Here is a 19,153-nt window from a genome sequence, read left to right as displayed (position 1 = left end):
CTCTCTAGACGAAGCCCTGGAGGATAGACTGAACTAAGTTTAAATGTACCGTGGGGCTTTCTGTCCCTTTCCATGGAGAGACTATTCCACAGTAAAATAGATCTCACTGTCTGCAAGTTTTCCTATGCTCTATTTCACTCATTTATGCCCCTTCTTGGATCACCCTATCTTTTTTATCTGCATGTGTCAAATATTTGGAGACAGATTTCTCCCACCATTAGCTATCGCTTAGTCGAGCTGTACAGCCTTGATAATTTCTCCCCATCAGTCAATTTCATGATACTTTTTGTGCCTCTCTGAATTCCCTCCAGCCTCTCCACCTATCCGACAGGGCAAGGGAAGCTGGAGTTGTAAGTGACTATGCCAGACAAAAGCCTTTTTTATATAAAAGCAACAAGGTCTTAAAGCAAAAGTATATGTAATTTAAACTGCTGACAGACAGGGCTGAGCAGAAGTGCTGCGGTCCTATCAGCAGCTGTGTTGATGTTTGGACCAAGAGTACATCAGCTTTTAAAATTCTATTTCATTCAACTAGGGTGGCCATATGTCCCGTTTGGCCAGGACAGTCCCTTTTTTAAACACTGTCCTGGCCATCCTGACAACGTTGACAAAACTGGGGCATTTGCCTACAGTCTCTGTGCTGGAGCCCAGGGACACATGAAGTGTGAGGCTCTGCTGAGGGTGTTTCCTTAGTCAGCCCAGCCAGCCATGGCTCCCAATCACTGTAATGAAATATTTGCTCACTAAGTGAGAGGGACAATCTCCTCTCACACACTGACTCCTCTGGCAGAGGAGAGGAAGGGGAGGGGGCAATTCAGAGACCCCTCCCGGTCCAGAAAGACCAGCTGGGACTCTGAGGGCAATCCACAGATCTGGATGTGCCGGAGGCAAAAGGAACCGGGAGGGCTGGGTGGGACTCAGGCACACCCCATCCTCTGGCCTGACAGCTGGGCCTCACCATTGCAGTCAGGAGACTGTTGGGCACAAGAGCTGCAATATGAGGACATGGTTTTGAAACATCTTCCTTTCTAGCTCTGTTATCACCCGGGGGGGGGGGGGGGAGAGATGCTCCTAGGAGCTGTGGGCATAGCTTCAGCACCTTAAAGAGAAGCAACTGCAGCTCTGGATTTGCAAATATGCCCTCTCCAAAAGAGTGCCGGGGACAAAAGGGTACATCTTCACTGCAGAGTTAACCCAGCCAGTCAGCCTAGCCTGGGTGTGCAGCACCCCACTGCAAAGCCCTGCCTATACTGCTGCACTCCCCTGTGCATGTGGCTGGAACTCCTGGAGGCACATCCCAGGGGGCTCTGCACTACAATCAGCCAAGCCGCTCTAGGATGTTTTCCAGTCAACAGTGGGGAAACTTGGCTGTCCTTCTGGGTGTGGGGGGGAACTGTGGGAAGGCACTGGAGGACTAGCAGCACTGCAGTGGTTTAGCCTGTGTCCTCACTGCAAAGTGGACAGATTACCAGACCCAAAGAAAGTGGCACCTAGGTTCAGCCCCAGCCAGCCCGGGGTTAAAAGCACCACTAAATGCAGATGAAAGTTTTGCACAGGAGTGGGGGAAGTGAGTTAATGGCAACACCTGGCTAAGAGCTGGGGCTGGCTGCAGCAAAGACTGACCAAAGAGTCAATTTCATTTCAGTTGTTTCCCTTCTCCCCCCCCAACACACCCAAATTGTTTGCACCCTGGAAGTCCCAGAGCACTAAGTGGGCTGGCCAGTTGAGCTGCCCTGGGGTAGCACCGGGTAATACACAGAGGGCCTCCACCGTGGAAGAACAGCTATGGCTCCATCTCCTCACGTGGTGAGTGGAGTGCATTAAAAATCCCACAGCCCTTAGAAAGGAGAGGCTGACCCAAAGGAGAGCCTGCAGTCTGTTTACCTCTCCCCCGGTTACCCTGCCAACAAGCTCATTGTAAACTCGTTAAGCACATTTGCAGTGGGTTTGTGAAATGGAGTGCATGATGCAGTGACGCACTCCTGTTCCAAGAACAGCCACAAGAGCAGGGCAACAGCAGCCCGCTTACCAGGATGCTGGTGAGCAGCAACACAGAGGCAGGTTGTCTTAGTGGAGCCCCTTGTTTCAAGGCAGGCTCGAAACCTTCACTGCAACGCAGCAACAAGCAACTAATCAAACCCTGCCAGCCTGCAGCCCATCAGGGCTCTAGGACTGGGGGGCAGGAGAGGGGGAGAAAAAGGTGGGAAGACACCATGAAGCAGGCCATCGCAATATGCCATGGAAAAAAATAGTGCCGTAAATATTCAGACCGTTCCTCTCTGGTGCTCAGGGAGAAGAGGGACCAAGGTACCACATGGATCTCACGCAGCGTGTGTTCTCCTGGCAACCCATTGGGGTGGGGGGGACCACAGGCACTCATCTCTTCCCCCCCCCCCTTCCCCCATCACATCCACCCCACACTGCCAGAGCCAGGATATTTTTTTGCCAGAAACACCCACATACTCAGATGCAGGAAAATGCATTACAGCCAGAACTGGAGCCTGGCTCTCCTTGCTGAGGCTGACCCCAAGAACTCGAGCAGCGCCTTCTAGCCACCCCCCAGCCTGTGGTTTACAAAGACACCCAAAACTACTGCACGTGGGAGGACGACATGGGGCTGTACTTTATGATAGCAGACGGGAAACAATCCAGAGAGGATGCGGTGGGAGACAGACACCGTCACAACTGCGATATGCTCCCAGGAGGTGGAGAGGTTACCACTGCCCCCTACAGCCAATGCCTCAGGGCCAGCCACGCCAGGCAGGAATTTCTGGGTGAGCTTGTGAGAGGGAAGGTGCACCAGGTGCTGCAGCAGGCTGGGGACAAAGGATGAGTCTGTGCAGCGCGCAGGGCAGGGCCTGGGACAGTGGAGCATTCTGCACAGGTCCCACAGGATCACCTAAACATTAAACAAGGGCAAGGGGTCATAGGAACGTCCCCTGGGGAATACACCTGGCTGTGTGTCCAGGGCAGTCTGCTGGGATCCAACCCTTGGGCTGCATTAGCAACCAGGCTAGCCTCTGTGTCACAAACCAGGTGGCAATGATGAACAGTTCCCCAGCTTCCAGCTAACCCATTCGCAAGGCTCATGGGAGGGCAAGAAGGGGCAACCCAGCCCAGAAATTCCAGACCCAAGCGTCCCACAATGCTTGGACAGTTCTCATCCAAACTGTGCTCAACTTGTACTAGAATTACTCTCAGAGGATGTGGCATACCCTTCCCTGAACTCCCCCTCCTCTGGCCAGACTACTCCCTCTGGTCCCAAGGGGCCCAGGACAGTCCCTGCGAACAATGGTTGGTGAGGAAGCCAAAGAGCCAGCACCAATGACTAGTTTATCTTGCCCAGTATTGACATGCAACCACAATTCAGATTATTTTAAGATAACACCAGAGGAAGCAATGGAGACCGCTGTGTTACATGGCAAATCTAGCAGAGTGATGGTCAATGTTTCATTATCCTACACCTGCCCCCTTTGTGCTTACAGCAGTGCCCACACTCATGACAGCAGCACGCACATGTGTCCAGCTCAATGCACATAGGTCATTTTGACAATGAACAAGACACCATCATCAGGGTGCAGCTCCCCATCAGATTTCACACACTGTACAGGCTGGCCTTTGGCACACGCCACTTGAAGCTGTGGCACATTTCAGCCCCAGGTTAAATCTGCCTGAGGACAGTAAAGGAGAGGTACTCACTATGCAGCAGAGTCATTCAGCTGGTACTCTCGGGAGCGGTTAAAGCAGGCCTGGACACCGTTATCAGCCCACAGCCTCCGAATCACATTGGCAAGGTCCTCTGGCATGATTCCCTGCTCCTCTGCAGTGCAAGAGAGTGCAAATAACTGACGAGCATCGTCCTGCAGGGAACAGCAAACCACAAACATCAGTGAAGTTCCTGAGCAACAGCTGCTTCTCACGTCTGCTATGTATGAAAGCTGATCACACTAAAGTTTGATGGCCAAGCCTTGTACTAGAGGAACATAGTGCTCCAAAACCCAGGAGGTTTGCACCTACCATGTACTATGCACATACCACTAAGGCTCCCAAGAAACCCCTCCCCAGGGAGGTTCACTTCTTTGAGTAATGGGGCAAGTGGCACTTCAAATCTTTGCAAAGAAGCCAGCAGAAAAATCCACACTTTGGGACTCCACTGATTTCCTGCAGGGCTGATGGCAGGCAAACAAACTAGATGTCAATTTAAAAAATATGCAGTCATGGCTTATCATCGGTTACTTAGCCCTGGGAACAGCAGTACACCATTTGGATTAGCTTGTGACCCGACAGCAAGGAAACTCGGGCAGGATTGTTCAGGAACCATTGCATTTACACAGAGATCTCCTCTCATTCCCTTGCCCACGCACCGAAGTTATGACACTGGGGGAAACTGGTGACCAACTGTCAAGTGTCTGCAAGGCATTCTGGTGACTAAGGCACAATGTTAGACATGAACAGGAGCCCTACAGAGATGGCCAGTCACAGAGATGGCTCGATCAATCCATCGTTTGGAGGAGCGGGAGCATTTCAGGCAGCGGAATAGATGCCGCACTGTGACTGTTCTGCAGGGTCTCCCAGTGCTGAGCAGAACTCTAAAAGCAGGATCAAAGCGTGTTGCAACACACAAATGGGGAGAATCAGACTCCCCAGCCAATCAGCTACTGGCAGGTACACAGCTGGGCTGCTGCAGCTCCAGATTTTCAGGCCCAATCGCAGCACTGTCCCCAAGACACCCTGCACTTCCAATCGGAGGGGCTCTTCACAACAGCACATGTGACGGCCACCTGCTTGAGCATGCCCAGGGACTGCACTGGGGACCTCCAGCACTAAAAGAGCCTGGCTCCGTAGTGGGGGCTGTAACAGACTTGCATCCTCTGTGGTCAGGCATGGAAGGGAATGCATAAAACACACTGCCCAACAGTTACATATACATTTACTTCTCTGGAACCCATAGAGGTCAGAAAGGAAAGGCACAGGTCCCCTGCCATGCCATGGTATTAGGGATGCTCCTTGCTGAGGACTCCTCCAAACAATAAGCTAGATTTCATTTCAACTGGCCTCTGTTAAACCATGGAGGGGACTGGGGAGAGGAGAAATACACCTGCTATACAGTGCTCATTTGCAGTCACCCAACCAGCTGATGTTCCCATAAGCAAACGAAATGCAGAAGCTTTGTCTCCCCTGCCTTTTATGACCCCAGTGACAAACAGAGAGGTAGCAGGAAGGCCAAGCTAGGACAATTTCAGCATTCCCTGCTGGGAAATGGGAGGGATGGAGACTGGAGCATCAAGAATTCCTTTGCCTCAGCAATTGTAGCTACTCACTCAAGATAGCCCTCAAGGGAATAAGTCTCCAGCAGAGCCCAGCTCATCTGAATTGCTGAGAACCCTCTGCCACATCAGCCCTGTGTGGATTGCAGAACTTTCCTTGTCGACTCCTTTGTGCTGGCAGTTCCAAGCACAACCTCCTGTCCTTGGCCCAGGAATACAGAAAGCACCAAGGAGGTAAACTGGGTTCGGCCTCTAGCACTGCCAGCCAGCTTCACACTGCCAGGAGGCCATAGGCAGGGCTTAAACATCTCTTTTCCTGCTGGGAGCTCTTCTGACAGGTACAACCGCCTCCAGGGTTTAAGGAGAACAGACAGTTTTGCTGCTGCAGTCACATTCTCTACTCATAGCTGGCTTGGCAGGAGGATCAGCTTCCTCAGCTGTACAAGCCTCTTTGTAAGCCTGTGTTTTAAACCACAGCATCACACTATGGCCCAGTGGCCACCTGGGCACTTGCTACATGCTGCTAGGGCTCTCTCCATCGACCTGCAGGGCAACAAAGCGGTACACAGCAAACAAGGAAGAATGCTAGAGCAAGTACTTGTCTGTCCTGCACACTGCATGCATTTATAAGGAAGTGAGTCATGCTGAGCTTGGTTTGCCTGCTCTTGTCGTACTAATAAACCTGAGCTGAGCCGAGTCAAGCCAAGCTGGGAAAGCAGCCCCTTTTCCCTGGCCTACACATAGCCTGGGAGATTTGAAGCTACCACAGGACCCTAGTAACCTCAGCAGCTTTAAGGTCACCTGGAAGCTAGCAGCTAGGCCACGGTGAAGCACTGCATGATAGGAACTGTACTGATTACAGCACTTCCACTGCATTCATGAGGAGAGTGGCTGCGACCTGCTCTATTTCATGCACATAGCTGGAGCATCAAAAGTCTGGCCATCTTGTCTGAGTGATTCTAGAAGCCGTATTTTGGGATGGGGGGAGCCATCGAGGCAGATCTGAAGTTAGAGACTCCGTGCACAGACACATTCAGCATTTTATGGCTATCATGAGACATTTCCTCTCCCCCCATCCAACACTACAAGCAGTAACTCATTACAATGGAAGTTAATGAAAATCGGGCTCAGACATCTAGTGCATGTGGCTTAATTCTGCCACCACTTACACTACCTAGCACCAAGCAAACCTGCTCGGACTGTGGGCTGCAGGGCTGCTGTTAGGCCAACCATGCATTAAAAGCAGTCCCCCATGGCAGTGCCTGCTCTCGCTGGCAGAGAGAGCATACAATCACTTACGCAGGGTAATCATCATAGAACCCTCCCCAAGCACGAACTCCCAGCTCCTCAGAGGACCAGAGCAAGGTAATTAGCACTGGTCAGCAGCAAGGACCCCACTTATTAAAGCACCTTTATGGAAGTCCCTAGAAGATTTCAGGGCATTACCAGTTGACGACTGGGATCGAAAAGTGGTGTTAGAAGATCTATTCTGTGCCCTCATTAGCAAGGGGGAGCTTCTGAGAGCGCAAAGCTAGTTCATTAGCCTTCAGACCAAAGCATTCCTCAGGAGTCAGGTATGGTAGGACATCACCACACGCGTGGTCATTAGGCAGATTAAGGACACCTGCCATCTCTCAGATCTTGCTACGCATGGTTTAAGCAATTGAGGGACATTGCTGGGGGCTGAACAAACAGCGTCCTACTTCTGATCCCCAGGTAATGACCAACCAAATCAGACACACGGCTTTGCAAAGTGAGCAAACCCTGAACGAGGGAGGTCCCAGGCAGAGGAAAAAAAACCATGATTGCTGCTGCTATTGTTAGCCCCCCCCCGCCCCCAAAACCTTACTTAGCCCTTCCACAGCCCCCTCTCGCAGCATCTCGATGCGCCATACATGGGGAGTGCAGCATTATCCCCAGAAGGCGGCACAGGGAGGCAACTTGCCTGATGTCACACAGGAAACCTAGGGAGCCAGGAATAAAACCCAGCTCTGCTGAATGGCCAGCCATTGCTGTAGCCATTAGACCACGTTGCCTCCTATCTAGATCCCCTTTGCTCATGCTGGCCCTTAGCTTGCTCTTGGTGGTTACAGGGAGGCAGCGAATGGAGGAGTAGGTCAGGGCACGTGCCTGGACCAAGCCTGAGTCGCTTTGATTCTCTGCACCTGAAAGCTCACGCTCATTAAAGCTTGTGCCCCAGAGGCACCTCCCCTCGCTACTGCCCCATCCCTCAGGCTGGGACCCAGCAGGATGGAGGACAGGTCACACACAGTGCTCAGGTGGGAGCTGAACAAGCACTTGCAGTGCACAGTGTAGCAGCACATGCCCATGCCTGGAGTCCTCAGGCTAAACATAACCCCCAAGGCCTTAGGGGCTGGCTGGGTTATGTTGCTCAGGCCTCACCCACTCAGAAGCACAGCTCTTAAAAATCTATTGACTGCAACTGCTGCTGGGCGTGGCTAGCCTCAACCTCCCAACGGCCAGCGAGATTCTAGGCACCAACAGTTCTAGGATTCAGCTATTCTTGCTCCTCTGGCAAGAGTCACGACTCCTCGAATGCCGCATTCAGACAGGCAGCAGGCAGAAGAGCTCTGACTCCCCACGCCAGGGCTAGCAGTGAAAGCAAGGACAATCCTCAGGCACAGAGAGGGTAACTCACCGCTCTTGCAAGGTCTCCGAAGTCAATCTGCAGGTTGCCCATGGCTTTGATGATGGCCATAATGGACTGAATGGTGTTGCTGTAAACCACGGCTTTGTATTGCCTGCACTCCTCTTCTGAGTAGCCATCCTCATGGATAATCCTTGAAGAGGAGTCAGGAACAAAGTCAGACCATCACCGAGCTGACCATGTCCTAGCGGAGCTCCCCAGCAGAACCCACCCTCACCCCCTGCTCCCTCACTAGGATTCGCATTGCTCGCTGGGAGCTGCCCCCATTCAGCTCTGTGCAGCAGCTCCCTCTCCGGAGGGCAGGAAGCATTCCCCCGAGATGCACTTCCCAGTGGAGACGGTCTCTGGGAGCAGCACCGCTAAAGAGGGCCATGTTACCATCATGGGAGCCCAGCACCGGGGATGAGAAGGACTGTGGTAGTGCTGCCCGACTCCGAGGGGAGAAGACAATCACACAGACGTTTGCCAGATAATGGCTGCTATGAAAGACGGGGTCCTCAGCCGCTCCAGGGCAGGGCACTCAGCCTGCAGCGAGCATAGGGCACTGCATGCTTCCCACCTGAATGCTGTCCCTGGACCCAGCTTTCAGATTAACCTACTAGGGTTGTCACCAACATCCCTCCCAGACACCCCAGCCAGAGCTCCCCCACCATCCCATCCTGGCTCCAAGAGGGTTGTCCCCCCCACCCCCCTTCCCACCTCCCAGGAGAGGAGGTGAGAAGTCTGAAGATTCAACTACTGCAAAAAAAGGGAACTCCCCCCCGCCTTCTCTTTCCCCCCTCACCCACTGGATTCTGGGTCCTAAGTTCTTGCCTTCCTGCTGCTGGTCATCCTGAGACCTCAGCCTCTCACAGCTTTCTACAGCAGCTGATCAATTCCAGAATCACTGCCTGGAGTGAGCTCAGCAGCCGTGAAACTAGTCAGGTTTAGTCAGCTGCTGCAAGAAGATTTTTTTTTTTGGAGGGGGGGGGGAGAAGAGGGGAGATGCAGAACTGAAGAAGAGACTCTTCTCCACTAACCACCACCTAGGGCAGTGTTTCTGAACTGTTTCCCTACCAGGAGGCCATGTTACAACAAGAAAGAATTAGTCAACATAAAAAAGGGAAGGTGATCACAACCCCTTGGCCGTGCTGGGACTCCCCTGGCCTGGGACATCCCACAGCAGCAGCTGGTTTGTGATCAAGGCTTGCCTCTGCTGCTGTCCCCAACAGCAATACTGAAATCCACTCAACTCTGCTCGGGTTCCCTGCAGCTGAAAGGACTAGCCAGCATAGCAACGGTGAAATTGACCAGATGCTTATCAATTCCACCTGTAGCAGCAGAGCTCTCACTCACCCACCAGCCACCCAGCAGGCAGGGAGTTTGTTACCTGCCACTATTTTTTCAAGCCTGAATGTGCCAGGACAAATGGAGCAAACGCAGCCAACCTGTTCAGCTCCAGCATGTTGTGTTGATTGACAGCATAGAAATGCCCAAATAACCAGATTCTGTAGCCCTTTAAAACTTAAGCATTTTATTGACTCATTAAAACAGCTCTTCTTGTACTCCAGTCTCCACCCCACCTTAATCTAGCAGAACAATCTATTGTGTTTGGGCTCCCACATCGCAGGGGTTCACAAACACATTTCAGCAAGAGGTTCAGACACATACAACGTAATTAAAGGATCTGGTTTTAAATACATTTGAGTATTATTCTGAGTAGCAGATTTTTGTATTGTAGCAACATTAGAAGCCCCAACCAAAATCAGAGCCGCACTGTGCTAGCTGTCACATAGCATGGGATTGTCAGCTCTTTGGGGCAGGGACTAGACAGAGCAGAAGAGGGGAATTGAGGCACAGAGTCTCAGTTATTTGCCCACTCAGGAAGTCTGTAGTAGCACTGGAAATTGAACCAAAATCTTCTGAGACCCAGTCAAATGCCTTAACGACAAGACCAACCTTCCTCTCTGTCTGCAAGAGAGTTTCTTCTCTTCAGGCCAGGCAGGAAATCTCCCCCCGCCCCCCCCCCCCCGGGTCTAATTCTCTTGTGGAATGCTCACTTGAATTATGCCTACTGGGGATTTGGCTGTTCTTTAGCTTGGCCATGGGTCTTAGCTTGGGTCTGGATGCTCAGATGTTAAGGAGATATAGCCCGTCTGAACAGAATGATTATAAAAGCTCTCTGTAAACCCCAGAGTTCAGAAGTCACTCCCCTTTGACAAACAGCTCCCTCTGCTTTTAGAGAATGCCTTGAACCTTCCCCTGAAGGTTTATTTCTATAGGGCCCTGTTCAGCCAATCATCGTTTTCCCTCCTCACTAGAATGGATCTGTCAATTCTTATGCAGCAGATTTCTACTAGGGTGGTTTCCTATCAGGAGGTTTTAGTTTGTGATGCTGTGCAGGGGTCTCTAGGCTGCCTCTCCCAACACAAACCATTTTTGTGTATCCTCATTGTGTGATACCTTTCAGCATTGCTCTTTGCTATTTATGTAATCACTGTCATATGCATTTTTGATGTCACTTTCCATGTTTAATTGCAAGTCACTGAAATATTCAAAAGGCAATTTGCCCCAGGCTGCCAGAAGAGTAAAGTTTTGCTCAAATTAAGCAAGTTCTGGGTTCATCATGCCAGCCAGAGAGAACATTGTGCCCAAAATTAGAGGGCCTGGCTATGAGAGGTGGTTTTAATCAAAAGGGTTTGTTTTTTAAATCCTCTAATCTGCTCTGCCTCCCTAATCTTTTTGCGGAATCCATAAAGCATGTGGAGTCTGAATGCTGTCCTGTAAGGCTGTGCAGAGGTGCTGCTAGCTTTATGTGGATGGACTGCTGAAACTGAACAGTGTTATTAAAAAGACAAAAATAGCAAGCATATAAACAGAGTCCCTTCTCCTCAGACACTGCTAACCCCAACCGAAGCTAGACTGCGGCTCAGTCCCAGGAATACAGTGAGCCCATGGCACTCCCACAAGCAGGAGCATGGGATGAGGAAGAACTCAGCTGCTCAGAGCAGCTTGCCCAGGAATTGTCCTACCACATGGAGTGAAAGCAACTCTCTGCTCTATCCCAAGATGCAATACGGAGGACTTATCGTAAAACTGAACAGGAAAGGTCTCTCGGGCATTCAGAGGGAGCGACAGCCATAGCACAGACCCATACCTCCAAGATAATGGACAAGAGACACAAATGGACATTTTTCAGCACAGGTAATCACATTCGAGTGAGTTCATGGCAGCGTGGGAAATGTGTGTCCCTTTGAAAGACCCAGAGTGGGACCGTTTTGCTGTGAGCAGATGGATGCGATGCAGGAACATAAAAACTGCCCGGCTGGATCAGACCAGTGGGCCAGCTAGTCCAGTCTCCTGCCTCCAACGGGGAAGCAACTGGTGCTGGCTAGAGGCAAGCGTGAACAGCCCTCTAACCAGTGGTTCTGTCCGAGCCAACGCACTGGGGAAGTTCCAGCCCAACCTCCAGGCAGTTCGGCGTTGGCTTTGGGCAAAGCTGAAACAAGCCACCCTGCGAACTGAACAGGGGAACAAGTGTGCTGAACGGGAGACTAGCAGAGAGAGTGCAGACACCAGTGACCACACAGTTCCCCAACAGAGCTAACAGGGTCAGCAGCCAGCCAGTTAGGCTACGACACAGCAAGCTCTCTAGGGTCTGGATGTGGTCAATGGTGCAACGCCAGAGCAGCCATTCTAACTGATCACTGGCCCCACAGCGTGGTCTGCCCTGGCTGTTCAGATGAAAAACTCAAATACAAAAAGGGTGTTTTTAAAACAAGAGCCCTAAGAACATGGAAATCGTATCACCCAAATGCAGTGCAGAAAAGCCTGCCATAACTATCCCCTGGAAGCGCTTTTTCTAGATCTCGCTAATGGAAACTAAAGCATCTATAAAGCATGGATGACTTTTGTTGAAATCACAGGCTTTGGATCGCAATTTTTAAAAATTATTATTAATTATTATTAAAGGAGTTCATACAAAACGTGGCACCACCGTCCCAGTCCCTAGCTGCAGAACGCAGCACCCACGTGGCACCCTGGTCCCTGGCTGTAGAACGCACACTCCATTCTCTGCAGTGGGGTGAAATAGGGAGGCAATTGCTGAAACTCAGAAACAAAAGCAAAGGAGGGGAGGCATTGCTTACTTCATCTGCTTGACAATTGTGCTCTTCCCAGACTCTCCTGCACCTGTAGAGAAAGGAGAGAGAGAAAAGCCATGAGCTGCAGTGTTTGACTGGAAATTGCTGTGCGGCAGTGGGACACTGTGGTGTGATTAGGGTCAACAACAACAGAGGATGTAACCCACCTGCTGCCGCATTAACATCCAGACAGGCCTCCCAGCAGCAGAGCCTCAAAGAGTCTGGCCCTCTGGGCTTACAAGTACTTCTCTGGTCATCAGACACTTTAGCCCAGAGACGTACAGAAGCTTACAAGAAGAAGCTTGCAAAGGGATGCACTGGAGTAGACCCTGCTCTCCAGGGAGCCCTAGGATAAAGGGAAGGTGACTTTTGGCACCACACACTTTAGTGGGCTCAATCTCACTGTGCAGCATGCCTCAGCCCTTCACATGCCCCGGTGATCCCACCTAGGGGACTTTGGAAGCCTTGCACACTGGCAGAAGCTGCTAGCTGGACTGTACCAGCACACCTGTGGACACGAACAGGGGGTATGAATACTGAGCAGTACAAGGCCTCTGGGCCAGTCTGATGGGGGAAGCTGGGAACAAGGGGCCCTCATCCCCACCCTGGAGCAATGCAAACTCAAAGCAACAAGCACGTAGGCCCCGCACTGTCAAAGTGACGAGAGACATTGGCTGTCCAGCTGGACACACCTTAGCAGAGCCCGATTTGCAGAGGCCGCAGTGTGTCCAAAGGCAGGGAAGTAGACACAGCACACCCAGCTCTCTCATGCACCACTGGCTGGCAAATGCTGACCCTCCCAAGGACTAAGTTACAAGGGGTGGAGGGATCCTTCCACCTTGGGAGAGGAGAGAGTGCTCTTTCAGGAGGCTGAGCTCCTAGAAAAGCTGTCTGCCCTTGGAAAACAGCCCCCTTCCGCCGCTTGAAAGTCCCCTGCAAACAAGACACCTCATAGGGACGGCGAAGAAGTCTAACGGAAGCATCAGGGTATAGAATCGTGCACGTCCAGACAACACCGCAGCTACAGCATTACTTCATCTCGCAAGGACAGCCTGAAACTATACCAACAGCTGCAGGCAAGTTCAGGGCTCCCACTCAGGTATTATGGGAGTTCCCCAGAGGATGGTGGGAGATTTGCCACCACTTTTTCCCCACAAGTCCTCTCAGCCCTCTAGAAATATCCCTTTATGCTGAGCAAAGATTATCGAGAATGCCCCAGGCCAGAGAGCAGCGCCCAGACAACAGGCTACATGCTCAGAGGGCCACAGGCCACAACAGGCGCTACGCAGCACGAGGGTGGCTGCAGGGCAAAATCACAGGCTGCTTTGCAATGGCGCAGCATGACCTGCATGAACGCGCATGGCTGGGCCAAGTGAACTGGTGCAGCGTGGATCAATTCCTTGAACTAGACGTGGCCTTGGTTGGATAGGGGAGCCACCAAGGCCTGATCTTCATTGACAAGCCCATCAGCACGGCCTGCTTTCCCAGGCAGGCTGCAAGAACCGGTGTCCTGCCTGACACTTAACAAGGGCCAGGATGGTGATGAACAGCGAGACTAAGTGGAACGTCCCTGGCGTGGTGCAAACTCTGAATCATGTTGGGGGGAAGAGGGGCATTCCAGGAAGCCAATCATGCCTCTCCCCATCCCACACATGTGGCTCCAGACATCACAAACCCCTGGACAGCAGAGGCCAGCTGGAAGCAGTTACTCTTTCAGGGACTACCATGATCACGGGGGACAAAGTCGAGTGAGTGGGCTCTCTCCTCCCCCACCCACAGGAAACCTCCTCTTCCTCCTGGAAGCTGGCAGTGGAAGTAGGTACCACGGCATACTATCCTAGCCAGGCAGTATACATGCCCATTGCACGCCCCACTCTAAGCACAGCTATTGTTATCAAGATGGGTCCAATTCCCTGTTCTGCCAAAGGCTTCAAGTGACCAAAGGCACGCTCTGAGCCTCAGTTTCCCATCTGTCAAATGGTGATCCTGCTGCCCTACCTCATGGAGAGAAGGAGGGGGCTATGAGGAGGAACTCACCAACATTTTTGAAGTGCTCAGATACAGTAGCGTGACGGGGGCCTGCAAGTACACGGATAGACCTGATCAATGCAGACGGGGCATTCTACCTTACAACCACGTTCTAATCCGCATGACAGCAAGTACTGGCCAGAGAAGCCATGCTAGGATGATGCAGGCCCCCTGCTACATCTCTGAACAGGGGGCAGTGCCTGGATCTGCCCCCTAGGACACGGCTGGATCTGATGAGTGTCTCAGTTTCCTTACCCATTGCTCTCAGATTCATTCCTATAGCTGGCTGTCCTCACGCCTGCAAACACTGGTTCATCTGCATTGTCTAGCACCAGTTGGCTCCGCGCAGCCCGAGAGGAAAGCCGCACAGATTCCCCTTCCTCTCCCTGGAAGGAACCCCTGGAGGCGAAGGCTAGGTTGCATGGCTTTCAGCAGCCTGGGGAGATTTGGTGCCAGCTTGGCCTAGAGCCATGCTGCCTGGGGGCCAGCCAACTGAGAAAAGGAAGCAGAGATGCAGTGGCAGATGCAAGCTGCAGCACTACGTAACACGGATAGGAAGTGAAACATTACAAGACTTTTAGGACATAAATGCCCCATAATGAATTCAGAGGCATTCTCCCTATAATTTAAGGCCTCCTGCTGGCCAGAGTGCCAGAGCCATGCCAGCATCCCCACTCTCCTTTCCACTTGCTGCCAGCTCAGATCCTGTCATCTCCAAGCTCTTGGGGCTGGGGTGGAGCGTGTTGCCTTTCCTCAGAGCGGAGGGTACATCACTCCCAACAGGGAGTCACGTTCCTTGTCACCCCACAGAGGTCCTCCAGAGCACCCACAAGACATCAGTTCAAAACCAGCATCCCCCCAACGGTGACCACCCTGTCCTGCACCCAGACTGCGACTGGGCTGGCCGGGATGGGATCTGAGCAGCACCCACAGCACAGTGTGTGACAAACCCACCTGCTGTCCGTCACGGAGGTTGGGCAGCGATCGGTCACCTCGCCCTGCCCTCCAGCTGGCCCACTAGCCCACGATTTCGGAGACAGGGGTCCTTTACCCACCCAGCCATAGCCATTGGACAGCACTACAGGCTGGAGCTGGTCTTTCTGCCCTAGCTCTCATCAGTGAAAACCCTCCCTGGATTTGGGTCACTGATGGCAGCAGTTGGGATGGAGAGTGTGGAAAGGTCAGTCTAGCGGACAGGACTGCTGCATGGCCAGGAGGGGGCACAAGCCCTGACCTTGGCTGCTCCCTCGCAGCATGGTCTGGCCCAAGATGGGAACCACCAGCGTTCCCAGATGGGAACCACTCAAGGCCCCTCGGGCAAGACCACCAGGGTGTGCACACGTCACACACAGACAGACAATCAGGGGGCAGTTCTCTGGCCTGTTACACAGCAGGTCGGACGAGGTGATCACAGTGGTCCCTTGGAATCTAGGAATTCCTCCTCACCAACAAGAGGCAGAGTGTGCTCAGATTGCTGCCTCCAGACCCCGCCTAGCTAATGGAGGCTGAGCTCCTGTCTAAGACAGAGGAGCTAATCAGGCAGAATTAGTAAAAAGGAAATGCACTTTAGAGGGTTACATACAGTCAAGGCTCCTATCAGCAGATGGAAACATCTGCTGCCAAATACAGCGCAAGCCATTTGCCCTTCAGCTAATGAGGTCTGCCCCCAGGAGCTAGTGTCTCCAAATGGCACAGCTGCTCCAAAGCCTCTCCAGGTCCCTCCAGCCCCCCTACTTCAGCTACCCCCTACCGTTCAGCTAGCCTCAGCTGGACTGACTGGTTCTGAACGGGACTGGCATAGAATCATAGAAGATGAGGGTTGGAAGAGACCTCAGGAGATCATCTAGTCCAACCCCCTGCTCAAAGCAGGACCAACACCAACTAAATCATCACAGCCAGGGCTTTGTCAAGCCAGGCCTTAAAAACCTCTAAGGATGGAGATTCCACCACCTCCTTAGGTAACCCATTCCAGTGCCTCATCACCCTCCTGGTGAAAGTGTTTCCTAATATCCAACCTAGACCTCCCCCACTGCAATTTGAGACCATTGCTCTTTGTTCTGTCATCTGCCACCACTGAGAACAGCCGAGCTCCATCCTCTTTGGAACCCCCCTTCAGGTAACTGAAAGCTGCTATCAAATCCCCCCTCACTCCTCTTCTGCAGACTAAACCACCCCAGTTCCCTCAGCCTCTCCTCATAAGTCATGTGCTCCAGTCCCCTAATCATTTTCGTTGCTCTCCACTGGACTCTCTCCAATTTGTCCACATCCCTTCTGTAGTGGGGGGACCAAAACTGGACACAGTACTCCAGATGTAGCCTCACCAGTGCCAAATAGAGGGGAATAATCACTTCCCTCGATCTGCTGGCAATGCTCCTACTAATGCAGCCCAATATGTCATTGGCCTTCTTGGCAACAAGGGCACACAGATGACTCATGTCCAGCTTCTCGTCCACTGTAATCCCCAGGTCCTTTTCTGCAAAACTGCCGCTTAGTTGGTCCCGAGCCTGTAGCGGTGCATGGGATTCTTCCATCCTAAGTGCAGGACTCTTCACTTGTCCTTGTTGAACCTCATCAGATTTCTTTTAGCCCAATCCTCCAATTTGTCTACCTCACTCTGGACCAACATTCCCTCTAATTTTTGACAGGCCGTGTGTGCAAAAAATTTCTTCTGTGCAAATTATTGTGCGCACAGTGTTTCGCCGTGTGCGCGGGGTTTAGGATCTGTGTGCATGTGCACAGCTTAGAGGGAACAGTGCTCTGGACCCTATCCCTACTCTCCAGCGTATCTACCGCTCCCCCTAGATTGTTGATCTGTGAACTTGCTGAGGGTTCAATTAATCCCATCATCCAGATCATTAATAAAGATGCTGAACAAAACCAGCCCCAGGACCAACCCCTGGGGCACTCTGCTTGATACCAGCTGCCAACTAGACCGAGCCGTTGATCACTACCCATTGAGCCCGACAATCTAGCCAGCTTTCTATCCACCTTATAGTCCATTCATCCAATCCATACTACTTTAACTTGCTGACAAGAATATTGTGGGAGACCGTATCTAAAGCTTTTCTAAAGTCAAGATATATCACATCCACCGCTCTCCCCATATCCACAAAGCCAGTTATTTAATCATAGAAGGCAATCAGGTTGGTCAGGGATGACTTGCCCTTGGTGAATCCATGTTGACTGTTTCTGATCACCTTCCTCTCCTCCAAGTGCTTCAAAATGGATTCCTTGAGGACCTGCTCCATGATTTTGCCGGGGACTGTAGGTCCCTGGGTTCTGTTTCTTCCCTTAAGTGTGGGAACTATATTTGCCTTTTTCCAATCGTCTGGGACCTCCCCAGATCGCCACAAATTTTCAAAGATAATATCCAATGGCTCTGCAATCACATCAGCCAACTCCCTCAGCACCCTTGGATGCCTTAGATCCAGCCCGAGGGACTTGTACATGTCCAGCTTTTCTAAAGTCCTTAACCGGTTATTTCATCACTGACAACTGCTCACCTACTCCCCATACTGTGTTGCCCAGTGCAGTAGTCTGAGAGCTGCCTTTGTCTGTGAAGACAGAGGCAAAAAAGCATTGAGTACTTCAGCTTTTTCCATATCTGTCACTATGTTGCCTCCCCCATTCAGTAAGGGGCCCACACTTTCCCTGACCACCTTCTTGTTGCTAACATGCCTGTAGAAACCCTTCTTGTTCCCCTCACATCCCTTGCTAGCTGCAACTCCATTTTGCCTTGGCCATCCTGATTACACCCCTGCATGCTCTAGCAATGTTTTTATACTCCTCCCTAGTCATCTGTCCAAATTTCCACTTCTCTTACGCTTCCTTTTTGAGTTTAAACTCGCCAAAGATTTCACTGTTAAGCCAGGCATGTTGCCGGCCATATTTGCTATTCTTTCTGCACTTCGGGATGGTTTCTTCCTGCGCACTCAATAAGGTTTCTTTAAAATACAGCCAGCTCTCCTGGACTTCTTGCCCCCTCATATTAGCCTCCCAGTGGATCCTTCCCATCAGTTCCTTAAGGGAGTCTAAATCTGCTTTTCTGAAGTCCAGAGTCCGTATTTTGCTACTCTCCTTTCTTCCTTCTGTCAGGATCCTGAACTGGACCATCTCGTGGTCACTGCTGCCTAGGTTGCCACCCACTTCTACTTCCCCTACCAATTCTTCCCTGTTTGTAAGCAGCAGGTAAAGAGGAGCACAGCCCCTAGTCGGTTCCTCCATCACTTGTACCAGGAAGTTGTCCCCATCACTCTCCAAAAACTTCCTGGATTGTCTGTGCACTGCTGTATTGTATACTGCTGGCTTAAGGAGCTCTCAGATCACCATGCGTCCAGCTTGTCTCTGGCTATAGGGTATTGCTCTGCACAGAGCAGGAGGTCTGGAAATGGGATCTGAGTGTGAACCTGGCTTTCCAGTCAGTAATGCTGAAAGACGCCCAAGTCCCAGCAGCCCAGCTCAGCTTTGGTCTGAAAGAGTGAGTCATGTGGCTTGCTCAGTGATTTACAACCAGCAGCAAACCCTGTTGCCCCAGGGCTGAACGGATCACAACTGGGTTGTGCAGAGACAGCTCACTGATAGCAGCGCCTGCCCTGCTTAGGGCAGAGCTCAGCTATGCTGTTCACAGGGAATGGGGGGGAGGGGGGGAGGAGAGGCACCTTAATGTTCGGCTGTGAAAATATGCCTAGGGCTGAAACTTGGCACATGAGGTCTCAACCCAATCACAGCCTTCTGGGGAGCGCCAAAAACTCATCCGCTCAGCCATTTTAAAGGTCACAAAAACACAGAAGATACTGAGCACTCAGAGCTTGTATGCCCCATGGTGTCCTGGAATGCAGGGAATCTCCTGGGACTGCACTGATTTGGTGTGGCTTGGTTACAGCAGAGCAAGTTCGTGCTCCCACCAGCAGGGACCACACTGCAGCCAGGTACACAAACACTAACTCAATCGGAGGCTTCCGTTTGGAAGAGGAAGTTTGGCAAGCCTAGAAAATGGACCCATCCGGTTGGTAAGAGACAAGGAAGCTTGTTCACACATGCAGTAAATATCCTCCAAAAGGATGAGCTCA

General features: G+C 51.7%; 1 protein-coding gene across 1 annotated transcript in view; it reads right to left on the bottom strand.

The window, feature by feature from the left end:
- Positions 1-19,153, bottom strand: part of GNAI2 (G protein subunit alpha i2) — a 195,503-nt gene that overhangs the window by 75,888 nt on the left and 100,462 nt on the right. The window contains exons 2-4 of the mRNA XM_073352601.1: positions 12,063-12,105; positions 7,927-8,068; positions 3,700-3,860 (exon numbers count right to left, since the gene is read on the bottom strand). Coding sequence (XP_073208702.1) covers positions 3,700-3,860; positions 7,927-8,068; positions 12,063-12,105 — 346 coding nt within the window. The remainder of the gene's footprint in view (positions 1-3,699; positions 3,861-7,926; positions 8,069-12,062; positions 12,106-19,153) is intronic.

Source organism: Lepidochelys kempii, chromosome 7 (assembly GCF_965140265.1).
Source record: "Lepidochelys kempii isolate rLepKem1 chromosome 7, rLepKem1.hap2, whole genome shotgun sequence".
NCBI classification, from domain to species: domain Eukaryota; kingdom Metazoa; phylum Chordata; order Testudines; family Cheloniidae; genus Lepidochelys; species Lepidochelys kempii.
This window is presented reverse-complemented; position numbering and strand designations above follow the sequence as displayed.